This window comes from Talpa europaea (genome assembly GCF_964194135.1).
Source record: "Talpa europaea genome assembly, chromosome: 10".
NCBI lineage: Eukaryota > Metazoa > Chordata > Mammalia > Eulipotyphla > Talpidae > Talpa > Talpa europaea.
This window is the reverse complement of record NC_140077.1, coordinates 88,771,217-88,793,747: the sequence shown is the minus strand read 5'-3', so window position 1 is coordinate 88,793,747 and position 22,531 is coordinate 88,771,217. Positions and strand designations below refer to the sequence as shown.

Here is a 22,531-nt window from a genome sequence, read left to right as displayed (position 1 = left end):
TTTTCTCCTTCAGAGTATTAGAATAGTGCTTTGTATAAAAACTACTTTCAGCAGCATTTGCATAATTACTACATGGTATGTGCTGCGCTAATTAAAAGTTCCTACAATTTTTACTCTTTGCAGTAACCATCAGCGGTAGTGCTTTTATCTCAGTTTTTAGAAGAGGATACTGAGGCCTGTAGTAATGTAACAACTAGCCCAAAGTCCTTGAATAAATATTTGGCAGTTGGGATTTGGATGCAGATCTAAGGCTGTACAGAACTCAGACTCTGAAACAGAGTAATCTTCTGCTCAATACATAATTAAGTTTACTAAGTTGATTAACGTTTTGTCCTTTAATTTGGCTAAAATGGACAACGAGGACCCAGATTTAGTTTCTAAATATCAGGCTTCACTAGAAAAAGGCAGAGGCAAAGAAGACACAAGATAAGCCTGGAAAAAATCTTACTGTACTAGGAAACAAAAAGTTTCAAAGAATAATGAGAAATGCCAAAAGGAAAGAGGCCAGCTTAGAGGGGTTCTCTCTGGGTCAGCCCTAAAGTAACTGGTTAAAACTTTAGTATATTCACATAATGGAATCTTAATGCGGAAATACAGAGAATGAACTACTGATACAAGTAACAAGAGAGATGAATCTCAAAGCATAATCCTAAATACAAAATAATTCATGTGATTCAAAGTATATGAAATTCTACAAATAGCCAAACAATAGTATAGAAAGCAGATCAGATTAAAAGCAAGAGAGAGGGGTAGGGGAATGACTGCAAAGGGGCATGATGGAAGTTTTTAAAGACAAGGAGACTGAGATATTCTCTATCATTTTTGTGGTGGAGGCTGTACACTTAAAATTGATGAAATTAAGTTAAAACTCAATAAAACTAAAGTTTTTTTAAAAAGATTTATTTTTATTTATTTATGCATATAAGAGCTGGGGTCTAGGCCAGGGGCGGTGCAGGAGCGGTGAGAGGATTCACCAGAGACACAGTGGGGAGCAGGACAGGCAGATCTATTGAAACTCACTGCTGAGGGGAGCAGCAGGGAGTGATAGCAGAGGTCTGCTGCACCATGCAGGTTAGCTCCCTGGCTGGGGATTGAACTCATGCCACAGTGGTTGGTGATATCTTGATACTGCTGAGACTTTAACCTCTGCACCACCAGGATGGCCCAGAACTAGTTTTTAAAATAAAATAAAAATAAAAGGGACTATAGCCTATTGAGTACATTTTACTGTTTTGTTTTATGGGAAGAGAAAAGTTCTCACAGAAAAACACTAATTAATACATGTGAAAAAAATGGTAAGATAGGAAGGTAACCATTTGGCACCATATTTTTAAGAGTTCGTTGACAAGTGTGGTCAGTTCATAGTTACTGGAACGTGATCACATTTCAAATATTTTAAGCAGCTATTAAATTGTACTTTATGTTTCAATGGATTCAGAGTACCACCAAAATTGAGAATACAATGAGTATGAGTCATTCTTTGAGCCTAGTGTAGCCAATTGTCTCTGAAGTTCTGGGCTTTCTGGAAGGGACCAGGAAAAAGAATAACTATAAGAAAGAAAAAAATCAAAATCAACAAACAACTATAAACCAGAGACACACTATGGGGGGAGGGCTGGGAAAGGAGGGATTGGGGTCAAAATAAGGGGGGTGCAATTGTATGGAGAATATAAAAATAAATTATTAAAAAAATATCAGATGGCAATTCAGGGAAATCCTGAACTAATTAAGACATCATTGTCTTCTTTAAACTTTCCTATCGTGGGTGGTGTTAAAAAATAAATACACCTATGTAAAATAAAATTTAATACAAGAAAAAAAAGAAAAGTTCTCACGATGGTATTTGACACATACTTGTTCGCAAACACGAGATCAATAAACTACTTAAATCCTTCTGTGCAATTTCCCAAAGTATTCTTTTTTTAAGGGCAGAAAATCTAAGCTATCTATCCACAATAAAGTTGGCCTCGCTGAAAAAAAAAAAAAAAATCACATCGCACGGACCTAAGACAAACCAGGAAAGTGACAGGTCCGACGTATACGCTGACGTTTTACTACATCCGTAGCGTGTGTAGTAAAGAAACCCCATCAGTCCGCACTGCACTGGGTGTTCCAGCAATTACCCTGCCACCTTTAATTAAAAATAAGTGTAACCTCAGTAAATGCTACTACGACCGTCTACCTTGCTTCCTTTGCACGCGATGAGATATAAAGAAAAATCGAATTAAGTGGACTGATGCTCTTTTCTGAAAGAAGGAAGAAAGCGAAGTAAGATACTAGTCACGGGTGGAGGGGATATTAAAAAAGGGAGGTTCAAAGATAATGGTATTTTCAGTTTTGTAGTGTTATTTCTACGAACTATCTTGTCGAACAGCCCTACCTGTCAGGGCACAGACGGCGAGGGGAGCGAAGTCACTCAGGTACAGTCCGGGGGAGAGGGGCAGGCCCAATCTCCCAGACGTGGCCGCCACTGCGCCAACCCGGCGCGACGCCCTTAGCCTCCCCGCACCCTCCCGGGCTGATGCAAGCGATCGACGGCCTAGGCCCCTTACCCAACGGAGGGTCCCCGGAATTCACAGTCAGACAGAGTGTCGCCATCTTCCCAGCTCAGCCGGTCTACCAGTCAGTGCGCTTGCCTGGCCGCCCCAACCACGCTAAACACGCCGAAAGCTTCAAGATGCAACGTGTAAGCGCGCCGGACAGAGCCGCAGCCGTCGCCCCGCCCCTGCGCCGTAGACGACACCGACGCCGCGCACTTCTTGCGTCATCTCCGCGCGCTGTCGCAGTCGCCGTCGCACCCGTGGGCTGCTTGGCCTTCGACCCCGCCCCCCCGGCGGCTAGACGCGTATGGCCGACGCGGAGTTCGACGTCGCCAGGGAAAGAAGCGGCTGCGCACTAGGCTTTACGACAGTTCGTCAAGCGAGGAAGGCAAACTGTAAAATCATTACGTGAAGCCGGAAAGGAAATCTGCACGGGATCCGTGTTCCTAAACCCGGAAACCGAAGTTTATGGTGGAGCGGGGGGAATCAGGAATGTTTTCTGTTTACAGGTTTGGGTTTTTTTTTTTTTTTTCCGAAGGAGGATATATATTTGAAAGTTATTTTTGTACTTGAAGGTAATGGTTAAATGGGAGGGTGTATTTATAAACGGCGTTACTAAAAGCCCCTGCCCGTTTTGCTTGGCTTTGCTTGCTTGGACTGGATAAGGTGCTTTCACAGGATCATCTGATTCCTCCTCTTAAACCTCTTTGACTTGTGAGCAGGCATACTCCAGAGGACTAGGGAACTGACTGTAAAACATCTGGGTGAAAAACAAACGGGTCCAATATAGACTCACCCAAGCGCCACCCAAACGTGGAACTTTAAACCAATCAACCTGGCATTTCTTGGTCAGCTCCAGTGAGGAAATCTGCATGATAAGATACCCACCTCCTCCCTTCCCAAAGGAACTGTGGTTTTGCCTTAAATAACCATTCTTGTCCCACCCTTTTTTCTGACTATAAAACACCTTCCATTTTATACAACTCCTGCTGCACCTTTCCACTTGTTAAATGGGATGCTGTCCAATTCAGAAGACATTTAATAAAAGAGTTCTAAACTTACCCAGATGAATTTTGTTTTTTAACAATCCCAATCATCTCTCAACATCATCGCTGCCCCCATTTTCTCTTAACCTCCTAAAGACATCCCTGTTTTCAGTGGGAATATTACTAGGGGGTATTGCTTAGATTTAATGAGACTTGAGTGTTTGAGCAACGACAAGGGATTCCCAACACACCCTCAAAGATGATTATGTCTTTACATAGCCCTCTCCAGACTAGACAAGGCACCTACATCAGAATAAAACCTCTCACCCTACACCTATCTCCAAAACAGATTTTGTAGGGATGAGATCCATGTCTCATCATGTTCTCCAAGTAATTATATGTGAAACAAGACACCTTTCTATCTCCCTTTTCTGAAAAGGATTTCTCAACTGCACACCATGCTAGCTCTAAGGTTCTTGTTCGCTGAAATCTTATCTTGGAAATCTGTGGGTTCCTCCCACCCACCCAGTACCTAGCAATACAGGGGATCCTTGCTACTCTATCATAATTTGACCAGTTATTCACGACCACAGTGGAGTCAAATGTGCTAACCCATTTAACAAAACTGTGAAAATTAATATACAAAAACCCTGTTTAAATGATGTTGGCGTGCTAGAAGAGTGTCTACACTGTGTAAATCAAATTACAGGACCTAACATGCCTTGCATCCCAAGAAATGTTGTTTTAACTGTGGAATTTTCTGGTCATCACCAGTGAGAAAATACTTTCCACCCCCAAGGTAGAATTAGGTAATCTGCCACAAAAACCCCTTCCATTCCCCATATGTAGGCTACTTAAACCTGAAATAACCTTCTTTTAATTCCTTGCCTCACCTTGTTTAAACCTTTTCCTTCTCTTAGCCCTTTGATGCTCCTTCCTTCTTTGTAGATGGGATGCTATCTGATTCATGAATCCTTTAGTAAAGGCCATTATATCTTTAATTTTACTCAGTTGGATTGCTATTTAAAACACAGGAAAAGATTCCCTCCACAGAGATCTACTTCCAGCCCTACCATTCTGCCCGGTGGCTTTCTAGCTAATCCTTCTGGATTACCTTGATAGCATTTGCCAAAAGCTAAGTAAGTTCATTTACTTGTTGATTGTCTATTCTGCTTCACAAAAACATGAGCTCGACAAAGGAACTGACTTATGTTTGTGTTATGTTGGCTGTTGGATGCAGTGGCTAATATGTAGCACGTCTTCAAAAATGATTTGTTGAATAAATGAAGGCCAAGGAGAGAGAAAACATGCTATCTGGGGGGAATTAAGTGTTTGAGTATGGCTGAAGGGAGTGCCATTACTCCCTAGATTTGATTTAAAAAAATCACTGGGAGACAGTGATGGATGGATTGGAGAAGAGTTGCAGGAAGATTAATGACAGTGACACTGTAGTGATTCAGGAAGAAATAAAGGGGCCTGAGAGTGTCCATTCATGGAGAAGCAATGGGAATAGAATTTAGATCTCCAAGTGTGTCCCTTAGAAAAGTTTTTATATAGAAAACTATTGTTAAAAAAAACCTTCAAAGTTATATTTGTTATACTGCATTTAGATTTTTTTGAGAATTAGATTTAGTCCATTATTTGTAGACAGAAAACTCTGAGAGAAGTAAATGGTTTAAGGAAATGACTTCCCAAGGTGGCCAATTATCAGTACTGCTTTGGGGACATGTAAATAACTTAAGGAATGGTAGCAAGAATGAGGAGCTTTTTAGACATAAATCAGAGATAACTGTGATAGCTCACAGCAGGCTTTGGGTATAGGTCTCCCCTGCTACCCAAAAATAGAATATTTCTATTTGGTATGATTTAGTAGGCTATATTTTTAATATGCTAATGCTAAAAGCTTTTTTCAAATAAGCTAATAGGAATAGCATTCCCAGACCCCAAAAATTACCTACCAAATCATACCATTATGAAAGTTCTACTTTCAGAAAGCATAGGAAGCCTGTATAAGAACCTAAAGTTTGAGAGATCAAACCTAGACAGATAATGGAATTATGGGCAAAAGGCCCCAAAAGAACCTATATGTATGGAATTTTTGTGGAACAGCCATCTTAAAATACAGAGAATCAAAGTCATGAGGTAGAAACTGAATCTGTACCTTGTGAAGTTTCCTAAGTGATTTGTATGCGCAGCTGGGTTTGGGGATGATTAATTTAAAACAGGTACTTAATCCAGTAGCAGAGAAATTTATTGAAAAACACTAGACAGAGACCTAAAATAGGCAGAATGTTGGAAGAATTTTGATAGCATATATCATAATCTCCCAATGGAAGGAATAAAGACCATACTTAACTTTCTACAGTTAAACAATATGATGAAACCATAAGAATGTCCATAATAGAGAATTTATGGTTTTCAAATACTTACAAATATTAAAAAGCTGGTTAATAGCATGAACTAGAATTAAATAATTTATTATAAAGAAACTTTTCCCATAAATCTGTTTCATCAACATATATGACATTTTAGTATATTCATAACTGCTGTAGGAAAACTTTAAAAATTACTGTGAAAAACAAGAACGACATTCAGATAACTTGTGATTCTGTGCTCTAAAGTAATTTGGTTTGTACATAGGAATGTTGATTAAACAACGGACCTGAATGGTCAGTTGCAACAAAACCTTCCTTTCATTTCTCCATATAGAAGGAGGAAAGAGACATATGATATTGACTTTATAAATTTCCCAGATGTCAAAATTGGTCTGGTTGATTAACTATCAAGATAAGTTCCTTAAACCTATATTCTACTCCTAAATAACTAAATATAAATTGCTGATCAGCAATGAATAAAGTAAAGGTGGAGTCTAATTCCATTGAATCTGTTTTAAATGTATTATTTTGAGAACTGAGTCCCTCTCCTAATGAGATTGTTTTTTATGGAACAAGGGCATTTTTAACAGATTGTGGAACTCGACTTGCATAGTAGTCATAATTCCTCAGTGTGGCCAGCACCCCTGCAGAGTTCATGTGCTTCACCTCCTTGTTATACTGAAGGGCATTTCCATGGATATCGGTTAACTTGCCTGTGGAAGAAACATTAATACAGTATTAATGGCTGATTGGATCATTAGGTTTCTAGTTATTTTTAAGTGATTTTTGCTTCTTTATCAACAATGTGCAATTAATTCTGGATACAAAAGGACAATAATGAGTGACCATAAAGTTTAAGTTTTAATTCACTTGAAATTTAAGACTGTAGAGCAATTGTGACTAATTGAAGCATAAAAATTTATTTTTTCTCCCTGATTAAATGTAATTTAATTAAGCATTTTCAATTTATATTTTTTTAAAGATTTATTTATTTATGCATACAAGAGCTGGGGTACAGGCCAGAGATGCAGGAGGTGAGGGGATTCACCAGAGACAGAGTGGGGAACAGAACAGTCAGACTGACCGAAATATACTGCTGAAGGGAGCAGTGGGCAAGACAGGAGAGGTCTGCCTCGCCATGTGGGTTTCTCCCAGGCTGACGGGGGCTGCGGATTACTTCATAGTGTTGTGCTTAACCCCTAGCATCAATTAATTTTCCTTTTCCTGAGGCAGTTACTCTCCCTATTTGTTATACTTCATCACCACTATTCCCATTTTCCAAAGTGGTTCTTCCTTCCAGAATTTAATATTAACACTTAATTGGGTAATAGCTGAAATGAAGTATGTACATAAACTAGAATTGTATAATACTATATTATATAAGTTTCATTTAACATCTAGATGAGGATGGATTGTGATGAATTTAACTTCTTTGTCATGAATTATGGTATCAGAGATCAACACCAACTATATTAGGAAAATGAGAGAATAAAAAATCATGTGTTTTGCTTAACAGTAGATAGGAATTCATGTCTATTTGAAAGTAAAAAATAATTTTATTGTGTAAATGTTTGTAATATTTTCATTTAGATGTTTTAAAAATCTAACTTTATGATCTTAGATCATTATTTGCTTAAAAGAAATAAGTGAGGTGATGACAATAATGATGAGTATTTTACTTTTCAAGGAAAAAACCCATAAAAGTAAGGCTATCATATATCAATAAGGGTGTAATTAAACTGTACATAGAGTGCATTCCAAAGAAAAATGAAATTACTGAAAAGCGACTTTGTCATCTATGAAATGTAGGGGTATGAGGGAAGGGGAGGTGGAGTGGATAATCTCTAAATTTCCTCCTATCTCTTACAGCCTAAGAGTCTAGGTAAAGTAATAGGCTTGAAATACTCTCTTAGCAAGACATAAAAACTGTAATTTCCTGAAATGCAATGGACTGACCTCCCACGGCATGTAAAATAACTTCGGGGGCACAAGTGTCCCACTTCTTACATCCCGGACTCGCAAATACATAAGCAGATGCTTTGCCTTCAATCAGCTGAATAATCTGCAAGGTAAAGATAATAATTGTCTCTCAACCAAGAGATGATATGAAGTACAAATAAGAAAAAGTGCTGTTTCTATCAAGTAGTTTTCATCGGTTCCTTTTATCAGACTCAACTTAGCGTAAAGCCTTATTTAGCTGGTTTAAATAGCCGAGTGTTGAAATACAAAGATGATGTGCACAAGCCTGGTGACGTGAGGGGGAGAGAGGTCAGATAAGCTCAAGGATTTCAAGTTAGAGAAAATTTTCTGCTTTTAATGTTTTGTTTTTTCTTACTGCAAAACAAAATATATTTAATGGAGAAAATTTAAGTTTTAATCTTGTGGAAAACCTAACCAATATTATATAAAAGTTAGAGAAATATCAACCAGCCCACTAATAAGCTAGGAAATGGGAAGAGGAATGATCATGCCCCAGGGGCATGTTGGAGAAATGATAAGCTCCAACTGGGCATGATGAATTTGAGATACCTGGAGGAGGTCATAATGATGATACTCAGGTGTATCATCAATCAGATGAGATTAGGGCTAGGAATGTAGGTGACATTGTGTCCATTTCACAGTTTCCTCAGGAGACAGAAGTCTAGATGAAAGAATGAGAGAAGCGTCCAGGATGGGGCTGACAGGCCCCTCATTAGAGTGGGTAGGTCAGAGGTGTAGGTAGCAATCCAAGAGAGATTCCTAAGAAATTAAAGGCTGCCAAGAGGCATGGGGTCTGATCCTAATGACTTATCACTGAACTCTTTGATTGAAAAATACCTGAAGCATCAGATCTTTGTAAAATTCAAATGTCGCTGAAAGGTGCTTTTCATGGTAACATTACAAACTTTAATCTCTTCTAAAACTTATTTTACATTGTTTTAAAGCCCTGTAATTCAGTGGCATTTCAGAATGGATGACAAACATCTTTCATACCTTATTTCCTGCTCCACCCACACGCAGCACACTGTCAGGGTTCATGGCCGTAACACAGTCCGTAACCAGCTTGTTGCTATGGGAACGGGTCGTTGTGACAATGTGCTTCCCTGCAGGCACTTCTTTCAGCTGAAACCCGAAGGCTCCTAAACCTAAAATGCCCCAGATTGTCCGTCCCAACTCGGCATCTGGTCCTGCCTGTGTGAGTGAGTGAAACAACAGCAAAGTTTGAAATCATTTGGAGAAAATGTTAGCTAGTTATAAATAGAATATGTAGTTATAGTCACCTTATGATAGTTAACAAATAAAAACATGCTAATGTCATGAAGTACAAGAACGGTATCATCAACAAAGCCGTTTTCCTAGGAGAATGAACTGGTTATTCTCATTTTGCTTCATAACAGGGTTTCCAAGGTTCTGATGGGAAATTTTGGGCTTTCCTGGGAGCTTTCCAGGAAAAGGGAACTAACTCCTGTCCCTCTCTGAATCATCCAGTGATTTCATGATTATATCTGAAAAAGCTGTTTGCAGAGGGCACTGCAGTCTCAGGAACTGGAATGCCACATACCATTTCTGTTTGCCTAAGAAACACGAAGGGCTGTCACAGTGGGTATAGGTGGCAGCGATTGTGTATTTTGCTGTTATAAAGACAGAGTGACTAAATAGGCTGATACTGAGGAGTAGCCATGGATAAGGCAGTTGCAGTTAAAGATTTTACGGAGAATTTTAGTTGTAAAATGACAAGGAAGCAAACTTAGGGTCTCTCCTTTCCTTTGCAGAGCTCAAAGAATTTTCAACTACATTACTGCAACTCTACATTTTATGTAGCAAAGCATAACCTGCATTTCATGGAAAGTAAAGCTGATGCACAAAATGATTAACTTAAAGTCCTCAAAATACCATAATATTAAGATACTAAGCAGATACTGTACACTACAGTCATATACTTCACAAATACTAAGCATGTACCACACCCAAGACTAAGTGTTTACATATATTATCTCACTGCATCGTTCCAACAACCCCATGAAGGTGGTCTGATCCTCTTTGTTTCACAGATGAGAAAAGTGAGCTTCGGAATAAGTGAGTAACCTGACCAAAGAGTTCTAGGAGCCTCAAAATCAAACTTCTCTGTTCAAGGTCAGTATTCTTTTTCACTAAACTCTACTGCCTCGGGGAGCTTGTCAGGTGCTTCCAAACAGAACCCCTGAAGCACCCCACAACAGTGCCCTGCGTGCTGTAAGAGTGACATATGCTGATGTGACAGGATGGATCCCCTGGGCAGCACAGAGGGAAGGAAGCTGGAGTGGGCAGAGAACAAAATTGTGATGTTCTTGTGATGCAACAAAAAGACAGATTCAGTTAACCCAATGAGCACTCTGGGGCTCGGAGGGCCCTTCAGAGTGGTGCCAAAGTGGGATGAAATGCTAGCTTTATTCCCATGCAATAATCCATCAGTGGAAATGGAGTTCCTTGGGAAGAGTGTCACTGGGCAGGGCCACGCTTTAGAGGTGAGGCAATCCCTGAGCGGCAGACAGGTGAAGGTCTTCTGTGCATGTGCATGTGCTTCTCGTGTTCCCTCTTGGGGTGATATCACAGGAGAGGCTGGAATCTGGAAAGGACAGATAGGCTCGATGGTGGCTTGAGCTGCTGCTGAGGATTCAGCTTGACCACTGGGATGGATTTCATGAGTTCAAGAAACCTACCATGTTTATTAATTCAGCTTTCCAGTCATTCTGAAATATGAAAGGAGAGTGTACTAAAGTGTAGACCTGAGGATTCTGGTCTCTAAAAAATCATATCCCTCTGGAAAAGAATATGTAGCCATGAGGATGAGACAAAGGACTCTGGTGTGCAGGTGGAGTTAATGCCACTGCACAAAGCAGTCCCCAGCCTTCCTCTGTGCTCCTGACTACTTTTCTCTCACTGACTCACCTTCAAAAGCTCCACACTAGGGCCTCGCTGGTGGCTCAAGGGGTTAAGTCTCAGCACTACGAATCTATCGGCCACCACTGCAGCACAAGTTCAATCCCTGACCAGGGAGCTGACCTACATGGCACAGCAGACCTCTCCTGACTCACCAGCTGCTCCCCACAGCAGTGTATTTCAGTAGGTCTGCCTGTTCTGCTACCCACTCTTGTCTCTGGTGAATCCTCTCACTGCCCCCCTGTACCTTTGGCCTTGTATGTAAAGTTAAGTCAAACTTAGTTCTTGTATGCATAAATAAATATATTTAAAAAAAAAAAAACAAGCTCCACACCAACTCTCGGCAGGGAAGGAGTGGAGAAAAGGCCAGTCTTTTCATCTCACTGGTGAGTTTATTAAAGTTCACAATGTTTAACATACAAGCTCTGGAATAAAGATGCACTGGTGGGTTTTTTGTTTTTGTTTTTGCACTAAGCTATGCTCTTTCGATTAGGTGTCTACCAGCTTCAGTATTTGTTAGAAGCAGTTACAAAGTCTAAATTAAGTCTTTTATCTGGCTCAAGAGAGTAATACAGACAAAGGGTAAAAACTTGGATAGGGGTTGAATCCCATAGCTGCCACTAAACAATTGGGTCAAGGGCAAGTCCCTTGCCTCAGTTTACTCTTCTTTAAAACAGGGACAAAGATGTCATTGAAGGACTGCACTGCATATTAAATGAGATAATACTTTGAGTATTACCTTACTCAGCAGAGTAAGCTATTGATACATTTAGCTGTGGTTATGATGATTATTATTCAAAATGGAAGAGTCAACTGCTGTCCTCGTTGTTGGAATGAATTATAACGCAAAGAGGCAAGAGAAAAGGGAGAAAATGAGGGTACGAAAAGGAATGTGGTGAAGAGAGAGATGACAAAGGAGATAACAGACAGGAGAAAATGAACTGTATGTGGAATGGACATGACAAACCTGGTGCACGGGTGGCCTACCCCTTTCCTACCTGCTGGTGGGGCCAAAACTCTAGCTATTTTTCTCACCTTTGCTTCATTCCTGGCTTCCCTTAACTTCTCCTTTTCATTGTTCTGTGGAAAATGAATACAATTTTTCTAATCTGAGAAAGAAGTGATGGAAATTATTAACAACTGCTAAGCACTTATCTCTTTTTTGATGAAAATGCCATGCATTACAAAGTTAGCTATGCAGGATTACCCTTTTAAATACTATATACAAGTATTAACTTAAAGTTATAAATTAGCACAAATTTGTGTCTTCATATAAAAATACATTAGAGGCATATTAAAAGAACTAACGTCCATATAAACAGTTCAATAAGACATTCCCAGTAATGCAAAACTATTTTAGTTAAATAATTCTAAAAAGCATATGATTGTAGATAAAACATTCTTTAGAAATGTCAGGAAAAAAAAAACATTTACTTTAGCAGAAGATATTAATCTTGCTCTTAACTCAACCTGGAAATTCAGAAGTTTTAATCCCTATTTTGTTTCTTAAAATTTTTCTAAGTACACTATGAAAATACCTTAAAAGTTTTATCTTGACCTTTAAAATATATTGTGATTTAATGATATACTCCTGCTTTGGAACTACATTGGTCTGATGTTTCTTAGGAAGATAATTTCTTGAAAGTATAACAGGAAGTCAAAGCAGATTAGAGAAAGTGGGAGGAAGAGAGCAAGAGCACATTTAGTCCTGTTATCAGCACCAGCTGGACTACCAGCATGTTGTCTTGGCAGAAATAATTTGTTTCTTCAGTGTGCCAAGAACCACCTATAAATCAGGTGTCTTGAGGACCAAGCTAATCAAGGACCATTTGGGTTATTTCCAAACTTTTGCATTTGAATTAGCAGGAATACATAAAAATATATGTAATGTACACAGTGCACACACATCTACAAAAATGTACATTCTTGAAATCAATGAGCTCAAAAGTTCTAATTCAATAGGTCTGGGATGTGAATCTGCATTCTTAAAAGCTCTCCAGATTACTGCATGTGCAACCAAGCTAGCTGCCACTGGATTAGACACACCAGGAGCACAGAACACACTATGGTCAGTTACCTCACAGGATCTTTTTGTATTGCTCAGTCATACCTGGTAGTTGTAATATGGCTGGTTAATAACTCCTGCAATGGCTTTTCCTTCATAAGCAATTCCAATAAGAACTGTTACATTGTCAAGAAGACCTATGAAGAAGAAATAAGTATCAACCAGATGCTCTCATGTTATGACTCATCTTTAGCACACCCACTGTTCCAAGTTGTTTTTTCAGTAAAGGTAAGGAATTTGCAAAAACTCTTTCAGGATCCATCTTATCGAAAAATGCACAAATTATAGGAGAACTGACCAGAGATAGTAGGGTCCATGCCACTTAACAAAACTGGTAACTATTTTCTCATCAGTATGATTTGTAAACTAAATAAAGCATGACTGAAGCCAGTATCATTTGATTCTCCTGTATGCCATTTGCCTCCTCACCCCCATCTGCTGAGTCACCCTTTTCCAGGATCTCTCTCTGCACTCAACATTCCAGACTCCAACGCAAGGTATCTCCAAGTGAGGTGCATAGACTAGCAAACAGCATTAGGATTAACTGGCAACATTTTTACAATGCAGATTCTCAGCTGTCTGGGTACTTGTATATACTGAAGCTGTCTAGAGCTTCTCTGTTTCCCGGTGGATTACAGAAACATTTTCAGTGCATACACACAACTCACTCATTATAGATCTGACTCATCCAAGCAAAGAAAAGTAGTTTTTTCTAGTCATTGAGAATATTTTTTAAGCCATGAAGCTGAGAACCAAAATAAGAAACCCACAAAGATCTTCATTTAAAATATAGAACTCTAAGCTTATGCTTTGCTCCAAAAACTCTAGCACTCAGTCTGTTTCTTCTTACTTTCCTGTTAGCAATTTTATTGTAATTTGCTGCTTTCTCAACCCAAATGCCCAAAAATAGATGACTGGATCAAGAAGATGTGGCACATATACACAATGGAATATTATTCAGCAATCAAAAAAGATAAACTCATGCCATTTGCAGCAACGTGGATAAAACTAGAAGGAATTATGCTCAGTGAAATAAGCCAGAAGGAAAAAGAAAAATATCAGATGGTTTCACTTATAGCAGGAAAATAGGGGAACCAAATTAAGACATCAGTGTAAAAAAATAATTAACAGTACAAAACACAACAAAGCAAAAACAGATGATTATAATTCAGACATACTGCAAGGGAGGAGGAAGGAGAGGGATCGGGGGGAGGGAGGGAGGGAGGAGCCCAGGGGACTGAGGTGATGGTGCACGGGTGCAATGGTGAAGGAAACTCTATGGGGACTACACCTGAGGGGGTGGGGGAAGCAAATATTGTTTAAAAATGAACAATGATTTAAAAAATTTTAAAAATTAATACTAAAATAAATAAATAAATAATTTGCTATTTTTTTTTTTCTCATTTTAAATAATTTCAGAGAGGAGGAACAGTATACTGTGTTTCAAAACCCACATTTAAAGGGAGGCTGTGATGTGAAAAAGTGGTTTGAAGATAGAAGAAAGCGGGATGGGCATGGGAGGCTGGTGGTGGCTGAGAAGGACAGGACATCTGCTCCGTGTTGTCTTTCTATTTTTTTTTTAAAGATTTATTTATTTATTTATGCAAGCACTGGGTACAGTCAGAAGCGCAGGAGGGTGAGAGAATTCACCAGAGCCAGAGCGGGGTACAGAACAGGCAAACTGACAAAATACACTGCTAAGGGGAGCAGCGGGCGGTAGGAGAGGTCTGCTTGCCATGTGGGACCCTCGCTGGTGGCCAGGGACCGAACCAGCACTGCAGAGGCTGTGGGCAGCTTTACAGCCCTGCGCTTAACGGTGGCGCCACCAGGGGAGGCCCTGCATTGTCTTTCTACTAATAAAGCTGGGGGTTCATATTGTTTAAAGATGGGTTTAGTGTGTTAGTTATCTCATCTGGAGGACATTTGGATTGTGGGGCTGGTAGAGTGTGTATAGTGATGACATCATTGGCCTATAAGAGTTATCAAGGATGAGCACAAATAAGCTATAGGACAGACACAGAAAATATGGACACCAGCTTTTCACATAACATGAAATGGCAAATGTTTACAAGTGAACATCATATACCAATCCTGCTGTCATGTTCAAAGACAAAAGAGATACTAACCTTCAGTATATTCCTTGGTACCATCTAGAGGATCAACCCAGACCACAAGCTAAAAAAAGAAAAAAAAAATATCCAAATTAAAGGAAGCTGTGTTATAGATACACAGTGGAATACTACTCAGCTACAAAAAGAGACTCCATGTTGGGACAACATGGATGGAACTGGAGGGGATCATGCCAAGTGAAATAAGTCAAAAAGAGAAGAATAAATATTGGACAGCTTCACTTATATGTGGAATATAAAGAAACAAGACAAAGGATAAGATAGTACCAATCAATTAACAAACCCTAGAAATCTGTATGAAAGGGGTAGGGGGAAGGAGGGGGGCAGAGCACAATGGACCATGGTGAAGGACCCTGGGTGCCTTGGTGAGGTGTGGTAACGTACATCTGAAGAGGTATGATCCTACACTTCTGAATCACATACAGTGTTAAAAACCTATGTTACCTCAATAAAATTAAAATTAAAAACAAGTATATTTTTCCTGCCCCAATTTTGGAAACTAAAGACATAAAGACAAACTCCAGACATCTCTGAAGCCAGGGATTTAATGTGAGCAACTATAATAAAAGTAACCAAAGGGATTTCTATGGCCTGTTATAGATAAGGTAGGGATGTGTTTCACCTCTTCCCAGCCCCAATTACTCATCAAATGCTTTACTACCAAACTTATAAGTTAGATGTATTGCATAAAAACACAGTATTAATAGCTGCAGAGTGGAGAGGAAACCAGCAGAATGAGAAAGCCAGACATTCTGTGTGGTTGCCTGATACTTCTGTGTTGCCCTAAAAGATTTCAAGTTCTTGATTGTCTGCATTTTATAACTACTAACAGGCAAACTATTTCCTTTACTGTGATGAAAATGAAGAATAGAGAGTTAAAGTAATACTCAGGAGCATACGTCTTCCTCTTTGATGGCACTGTACTGTGATGGGCACGGCTGCTTCAGAATCTCCTCCCACTGACCATCTTCAATCAGCTCCTGATCGACTTCTTCCGAGGGCAGATCCTAAAGCAGGAACATGGGATGTTACTAAAGCTTTCAACTCACTCTGATTTTTCTCATTATTAGAAGAACCGCAGCACCATAGTTTGCCCTAGTCCTTCCTATTCATGATGTATGTCCAGAGCTTTTAAAGAAAACCAAAAAAAATTGCAAAAATGACCATATGTGGCTCATCAAAGTTGACTACAAAGGGTCACAATGCCAATATCCTAGTGGAATTTAACATTAAAAGAATGTTTAAGTGTAAAAACTTATTGAAACAGGGACTCTGACATTAGATACTTCCAGTCTCTCAATTGCATGAGGTGTCAATTCTTTCACTGTTACCATGTTCCCATCTCTGGGAAAGTATGCAAGTAAACCTGATTAAAAACAAAACCCAGAAGCAGCAAAACCCATCTCATTCCGAAGTTCTAGAACTCTGTCATCTTACAGTTTAATGCCAATTATGAACAGTAGTTATATCATCTGTGGTGAAGAATTGCAACATCAGCCTAGAAATGGGCCAGTATATTTTAAAATCAGATATTTCCTGTAAGTCCAAGGACTACATTAATGGCTTTTGTATTAAAAACACTAGATATAATACTTGAGATCACAACAGTGGTATACACATAATTAAAGTGGTAATTATCAGTTCACATGGTAAGCAAGGATTAAAACAACACTATATCCCTGAGAAGTCTTACCTCTTCCCCTATGATCGTTAGTTTGGGGAATTTCCGTGCCAGTGACGAACATATACTCATTTGCACCAGGCGGTCAGCTTTGGTCTGCAGGTCTGTCGCGCAGGTCTGCAACAAAGAACACGAATTGTAGAATTACTATGAAATGTGTAGTCTTCTGATTCCTTGAGTGCTTGTTTCACCATCTGTTTTTAGACTCATGGAACTTAACACACCAAATGAATCAACCAGTTTCTTGGTGTGGCTATTCTCACAGGATTGATAGTGGCTTCAGTTTGGAAAGGAGCTTTTAAATTATGTAGTACATTATCTCCCCAATTCATAAATTGCTTTCATAAGCAACTGCTCTAATCTCTTGCTTAACAGGAAATTCATAACTTTTCAAGGCAGTCAAAGGTAAAAACAGTACCTCTAGTTATTGCAAAGATATCCCATATATGGATTCTTCAGTAACTTTTACTCACTAATCTCAATCCTAACAATTCAAGAGGCCCCCAAGGACAATTCTTTCATATAGAAAGAATTCCCATTTCAAAAATAAAAAAATATGAAACAAACAGCAGAATACTTACTATATGGCTCACCTATGAGCCCCGCCCCCCCCATTCTACATATTAGAAGGTCACACTCCAGAAACAAAGTAGAAAACCTTGAGATTGAGTCACAACCTCCTTTGTTTCTTTGCTTTCAGAGAATTATGACATGTTGCAATTTGTAGATGCCTGGCTTGGTGGATTTACAGATTATATTAAACAATAGAATTTTCACAATACTCTGTAAAGGAATGATCATGAAAAGCAAACCACTTAATGACACACTAAAGTTTGCTGGTTATCTCAATGTGAAGTACTATTTTGCTAGCATGTAGAGCCACAAAGACAGTGTGTCTGACACATAGTAGGTGCTTTATAAATATCTGTACAGTGAAACTACTTAAAAGCATTGTTAAATCTGAAAATTTCTTACAACTCAAACAAGTTTAGAGACCATTTCTCCAGAGAAAAATAGAAATGACAGGCATTTGATTATATTAAGGAAGCCATAGCAACCTTTTTCTTCTCTAAAATAAATAGTTTCTGCTCTTTCTACTGACAAAGTGCCAGACCTCATCATTCTGAGTCCTTGGTGTGACAAATCTGATTTTGCTCTTTTAAAATAAGGTGTCAACAGGTGAATGCAAAGTATGAGCAGTGCCTGACCAGCAAGGAGGATAGTGAGAGTATTACTTCCTAACTTGAACACTGTATTTCTATTACACCTAAGTTAACAGCTACAAAGTGGCACAGCTGCTATCATGACAAAATAAAATCAATTTAAACAAAATTAGTGATGGTAGAGAAAAAAATTGGAAAGAAACAATCCATGATACTGGCAGTGTTAGTATGATGGATGACGGCTGTACTTTTTCTAATTTTTTCCATTCCTATTTTAAGAGAAAATGATAAAAAAGACAATAAGATTAGTAGCCTTGTGAAAGTAGCTGTTTTACATTGTTGGTGTATCTTTGATAGTGGAAGTGGTCAACTAAAACCTTTTTCCATTCCTGTGATAATATCCTGTTGAATTTAGCCAATGTTTCTCAAAGTCTGCAAATATTTTTAATACATATTCTTTGATCTAATACATCAACTGGTACTCCTAGCTTCATCTCATTGCCAACTTTATAAGCATACTTCTCTGTATCCTCCTCTTCCATAACATTTTTAAAATAAATATTTTAAATTGTATTTAAGTAAATGCTTAAAGAGAAACGGACAGAGCTAGAGGACAGTCCTATGTTTTACCAAGGATGTTTTCGGGTTGAAAATTAGTTACAATTTTGGGTAACACTGTTCACCCAGTTATGAATATACCTAATAGTGGATCAAGATGTCATCTATAGATTTACTAATGACTTGAATCTTTCTTTGAAAATGAAAAATAAGAGACTATAACAAATTTTTTTCTTACGACAAGACACCGTATGTCTATTTCCTATACTACTAAGTCAATAATTCCATCAGAAAAGGAAATGATACTACTTCTATTTGTTCTTATGATTTCTACTCTTAATTTTTAAAAGCATTCCTATTGAATAGCCCATAATTGGCTCACAGGAACTTGTTTCTAAGTTGATTTTTACTCATATATATGGTCCTCAATTTTTTAGATGCCTGATTTCACTGTAATTCTTTTTAAATCACTGAAGTGTTAATGGTGAAGCATATCCTGTAATTTTCTCACTAGGGTAAAATTATAATACAATCTTCCTTAAAGAATCTGAGAAAAAGTCAACATATGGAAACTTGTATTTAAAAATTGTAGTATGAAATATAGCTAAATCTTAGAAAGGAAATGGTATTTTAAATTAGAGCACAGGCATATTGGGATTTTTTTAAAGGCTGAGGATACAGACCAGTCAAATTGCATTCTATACTAAACAGGAAAAAAAGCCTAGGAAAAAGGTGAAAAACTATGTTTTCTGCCCCTCATGTCTCACAACATGTGGTGGCATTGCTTTTAAGAATCATGTATCCCGGGCCTCCCTTGTGGTGCAAGTGGTTTAGACGCAACCTATGAAGCTATCCACAGCCACTGCAGCATGAGTTCAATCCCCGGCCAGGGAAATACCCATATGGCACAGCAGACCTCTCCTGACTTGCCCGCTGCTCCCCTCAGCAGTATATTTCATTCAATCTGCCTGTTCTGCTCCCCACTGTTTCTGGTGAATCCTCTCACCACCCACACCTCTAGCCTGTACCCCAGTTCTTGTATGCATAAATAAATAATTTTTTTTTTAAAAAAGAGAGAATTATGTATCCTGGTGGCACAGGAGTTAAAGTCTCAGCGCTATCAAGCTATTGCCAGCCACTGCAGCTTGAGTTCAATCCCCCACCAGAGAGCTGACCCACATGGCACAGCAGACCTCTCCTTTCTCTCCTGCTGCTCCCCTCAGCAGTGTATTTCAGTAGATCTGCCTGTTCTGCTCCCCACTCTGGTGAATCCTCTGACCCCCTGCACCTCTGGCCGACACTCCAGTTCTTGTATCCATAAATAAATAAAATTAAATCTTAAAAAAAAAACGCTTGGATATATGGGGTTCTGATTTGATTTTTAGCAAACACATCAAGTTCACTAAGGACTGCGTGACTTCGCATATGATAGATTTTAGGATTTGAAGCTCAGTTACAATGCTTTGGGGCTGGACACAGTCACAAGGCCCAGTCATGTAAGTTCAGTCATATAACAATGGCTTTGGCTACAAGAAGTCTGGAGTCATTTGCAAAGTAGAAACAGGGCTCATGTGAATTAGGGATCTTGTGATTTCTGTAAGGGATCATTGATCATTTTGTATTGAAGTTGGCGCAGGTTATTACAGCAGTCAGCTAATCTCAAGGAACAAAAATAAAGTTGGTATGAAACAAGATGAGGCTTTCAGTACCTTCTCCACGATACCCAAGTCTCCTTCAGCAATAACACGTCTGACTATCACGCCTGCCTTTTGAGCAACAGAGTATGCTGAGGCTACCAACCGCATCAGCACAGTGTGACCAGACGCCATGATGAGCCCTAGAGGGGGACTGAGAGAGATGCTGTTACCTTCAAAGTCAACTACAGGTTTCATGAACTTGAATTCTACCCAACACATATAATCGGCACTTACCTGGGGCTGCACCAATTAACTGTAAATTATTACTAAAAGAAGATTAGAAAAAAACAACATTTCAGTATTAGCTTTCTCAGTAAATTCCACTGTATTCTTTATCTTGATAGAGGAGTCACATTTTAATCTTGGGGAAGACCAGCCCAGACTGCTGAGCATGTAAAAAGTTTTATGTGTGAGGTGTGCAACACGCAATGGCTTGGACAGTGCTTCAAGGTCTACAACATCTTCCCTTGAGAAGCTCATATTTTGGTGGCCTAGAGGTAAAATATTGCCTACAATGTGTCTGTATGAGCCAAGAAAGGAATATATAGCATCAGGAATGTAAGTGCATGCATGGATTAATTAAAAAGGAGAGGACTGGATGGGACTACAATTCATTTCTGTAAATCAATGAATATCCCTTTAGAGTAAGTCAGTTAACTAAATATGATCACTCATCTGGAAACATGATGAATGTTAAGACAAGTCCCTGGTCCCAAAGAGAAATATAGAAAAAACAGCCTTTAGGATGAAGTATATTGCTCTTTGAAAATATAAACGTACACCCTGCAATTCCAGTGAGTATTCTGATGCTGGAAAGTGCCACCCAAACTCCTCCGGGAATGAAAGACATATTTCCCGGCTGCTAAGAGTAAAGCTAACAGGTGCCCTTCAGCTGCCATCTTTCTTTGAGACTATATCTGCTGAGAAGAGCCACTTCACTTGAACCTGGTCAACAGCAGGGGTTAAAGGCCACTGCCCCCTCTAACAGGGATGCTGCCCCAACTGTGATGGGCATCCCTTCTTCCGAACGCCTATGGGGTCAGCTGAGGCCTTCCTGGTGCACATAGCATCATGACTCAACTTGTCTGCCATCCACCCCAGTTCTATTGCTTCCCCTCCCACCAGCGGGACACTTTATCTCTGGGCCTTAGAATGTTTACTAGAAAGCAACCTATGACAAAAGATCTCCCACCACTAATCAAATCAGGTCAACATTATTTCAGTGCAGTAAGGGTACATGATACAGAACATGCAGGACATCGGAAACCTCAGATCAACAACAGTTCTCATTCTACCACCAGTTTCTGATGCAGTTTAACCTCTTCCTAACTTTTTTTTCCATCATCTACATTCTATTCACAGTGATTATGAACAAAATTGAGACAATCAACAAGTATTTAAATCCTATCAGAAGAAGACAGAATTGTAATCGGTAAGGTCATGACCCACTGTGTCCAGAATGAAGTGGAAATAAAAGGGGTTTGTCTCTATATTTGAATTGAGTTTATTTACATCAACATTTCATTATACTATGAACATTTATTTACTACATTTATTTACTAGTTTATTTACTACATCAACATTTCATTATACTATATTATGCCATTATATAATGTTCCTGGCATACCAAGCATTACAAGTGTAATAAACTTAAAATTATTACTTACGATATTTCGAACATCTCAAAGAGAGAAGTAATCTAGCCAATGCTTTGTTGGCCTGACCTCTACTTCCTTCTATCCATGACTAGTCAATATTGGGTTTATACTACAGTGGAAAAGGTTGTTGTCAGACAATTAATGGCATGACCCGGATGTCTTAAACATATTTTATTATGGGATGGTATGCTCTACAGTCCTCATGTTATATAAGACTCCATTTGTGAAAGGCCAATCATTTTCCCTCCCTGTATGGTTTTGTTCTAGCTTTTCACAGGTATCATTTAGCCAGGTATCTTTCAGTCAGTTAAGCAATCATTCAAATGTTGTCAGGATTTACGTGACTTGATCAACCACTTCCTTCTGTGTGTGCTAAGTCCACAGTATTTTCTTCCAAACGTTTAGGCTTTGTCTTTCTATTACTTTCCTCATAAAATGTATAACTATATTTATAAACCACCATTTAAAAGGTAACAGTTTTTTAAGAATATAAGAAGTTAGATTTGATGGAAAGCACAACAATGAGCTATAAAGAAATCCAGAAAATCCTTTTTATTAATAGTTGGTAAATAGAAAATATTTCCACCATTTTCTCAGATGTTCTTCTTTGATCCAAAATGAATTAGTAAGGAAGTATTACTATCCCCTAGTCCAAACATTTTTCTTACATATTTTCTAAACACAAAAATAATTTTGGTATATTTTATATAAAGAAAATTTAGCTGATGATATTATGCAATATGCAAAATCTGTGAAAAAAGTTCTGGTAGTTTTTTAAAT

The 22,531-nt window shown here is 38.7% G+C and overlaps 2 protein-coding genes across 6 annotated transcripts in view; both read right to left on the bottom strand.

Annotated features, from left to right (window-relative positions):
- The window catches only part of EPRS1 (glutamyl-prolyl-tRNA synthetase 1), a gene marked incomplete at both ends in the record, with an annotated part of 62,369 nt that extends 59,771 nt beyond the window's left edge, over positions 1–2,598 (bottom strand). For all 3 annotated transcript variants that reach the window (XM_084245042.1, XM_084245041.1, XM_084245043.1), the window contains one exon: positions 2,553–2,598. In XM_084245042.1, the coding sequence (XP_084101168.1) occupies positions 2,553–2,598 (46 nt within the window). The remainder of the gene's footprint in view (positions 1–2,552) is intronic.
- Positions 2,599–6,465: 3,867 nt separating this feature from the next.
- BPNT1 (3'(2'), 5'-bisphosphate nucleotidase 1) lies at positions 6,466–20,225 on the bottom strand (the record flags this gene model as incomplete). Of its 3 annotated transcripts, XM_084246159.1 has the most annotated exons (9): positions 6,466–6,614; positions 7,858–7,963; positions 8,875–9,072; positions 11,836–11,880; positions 12,911–13,002; positions 14,992–15,040; positions 15,894–16,001; positions 16,688–16,792; positions 20,106–20,225. In XM_084246159.1, the coding sequence occupies 9 exons, from the start codon at positions 20,223–20,225 to the stop codon at positions 6,466–6,468; spliced, it is 972 nt and encodes a 323-aa protein (XP_084102285.1). The 3 variants fall into 3 exon arrangements, with proteins under 3 accessions (XP_084102285.1, XP_084102286.1, XP_084102287.1); XM_084246160.1 differs by lacking the exon at positions 11,836–11,880; XM_084246161.1 differs by lacking the exons at positions 11,836–11,880; positions 15,894–16,001.
- Positions 20,226–22,531: the final 2,306 nt, after the last annotated feature.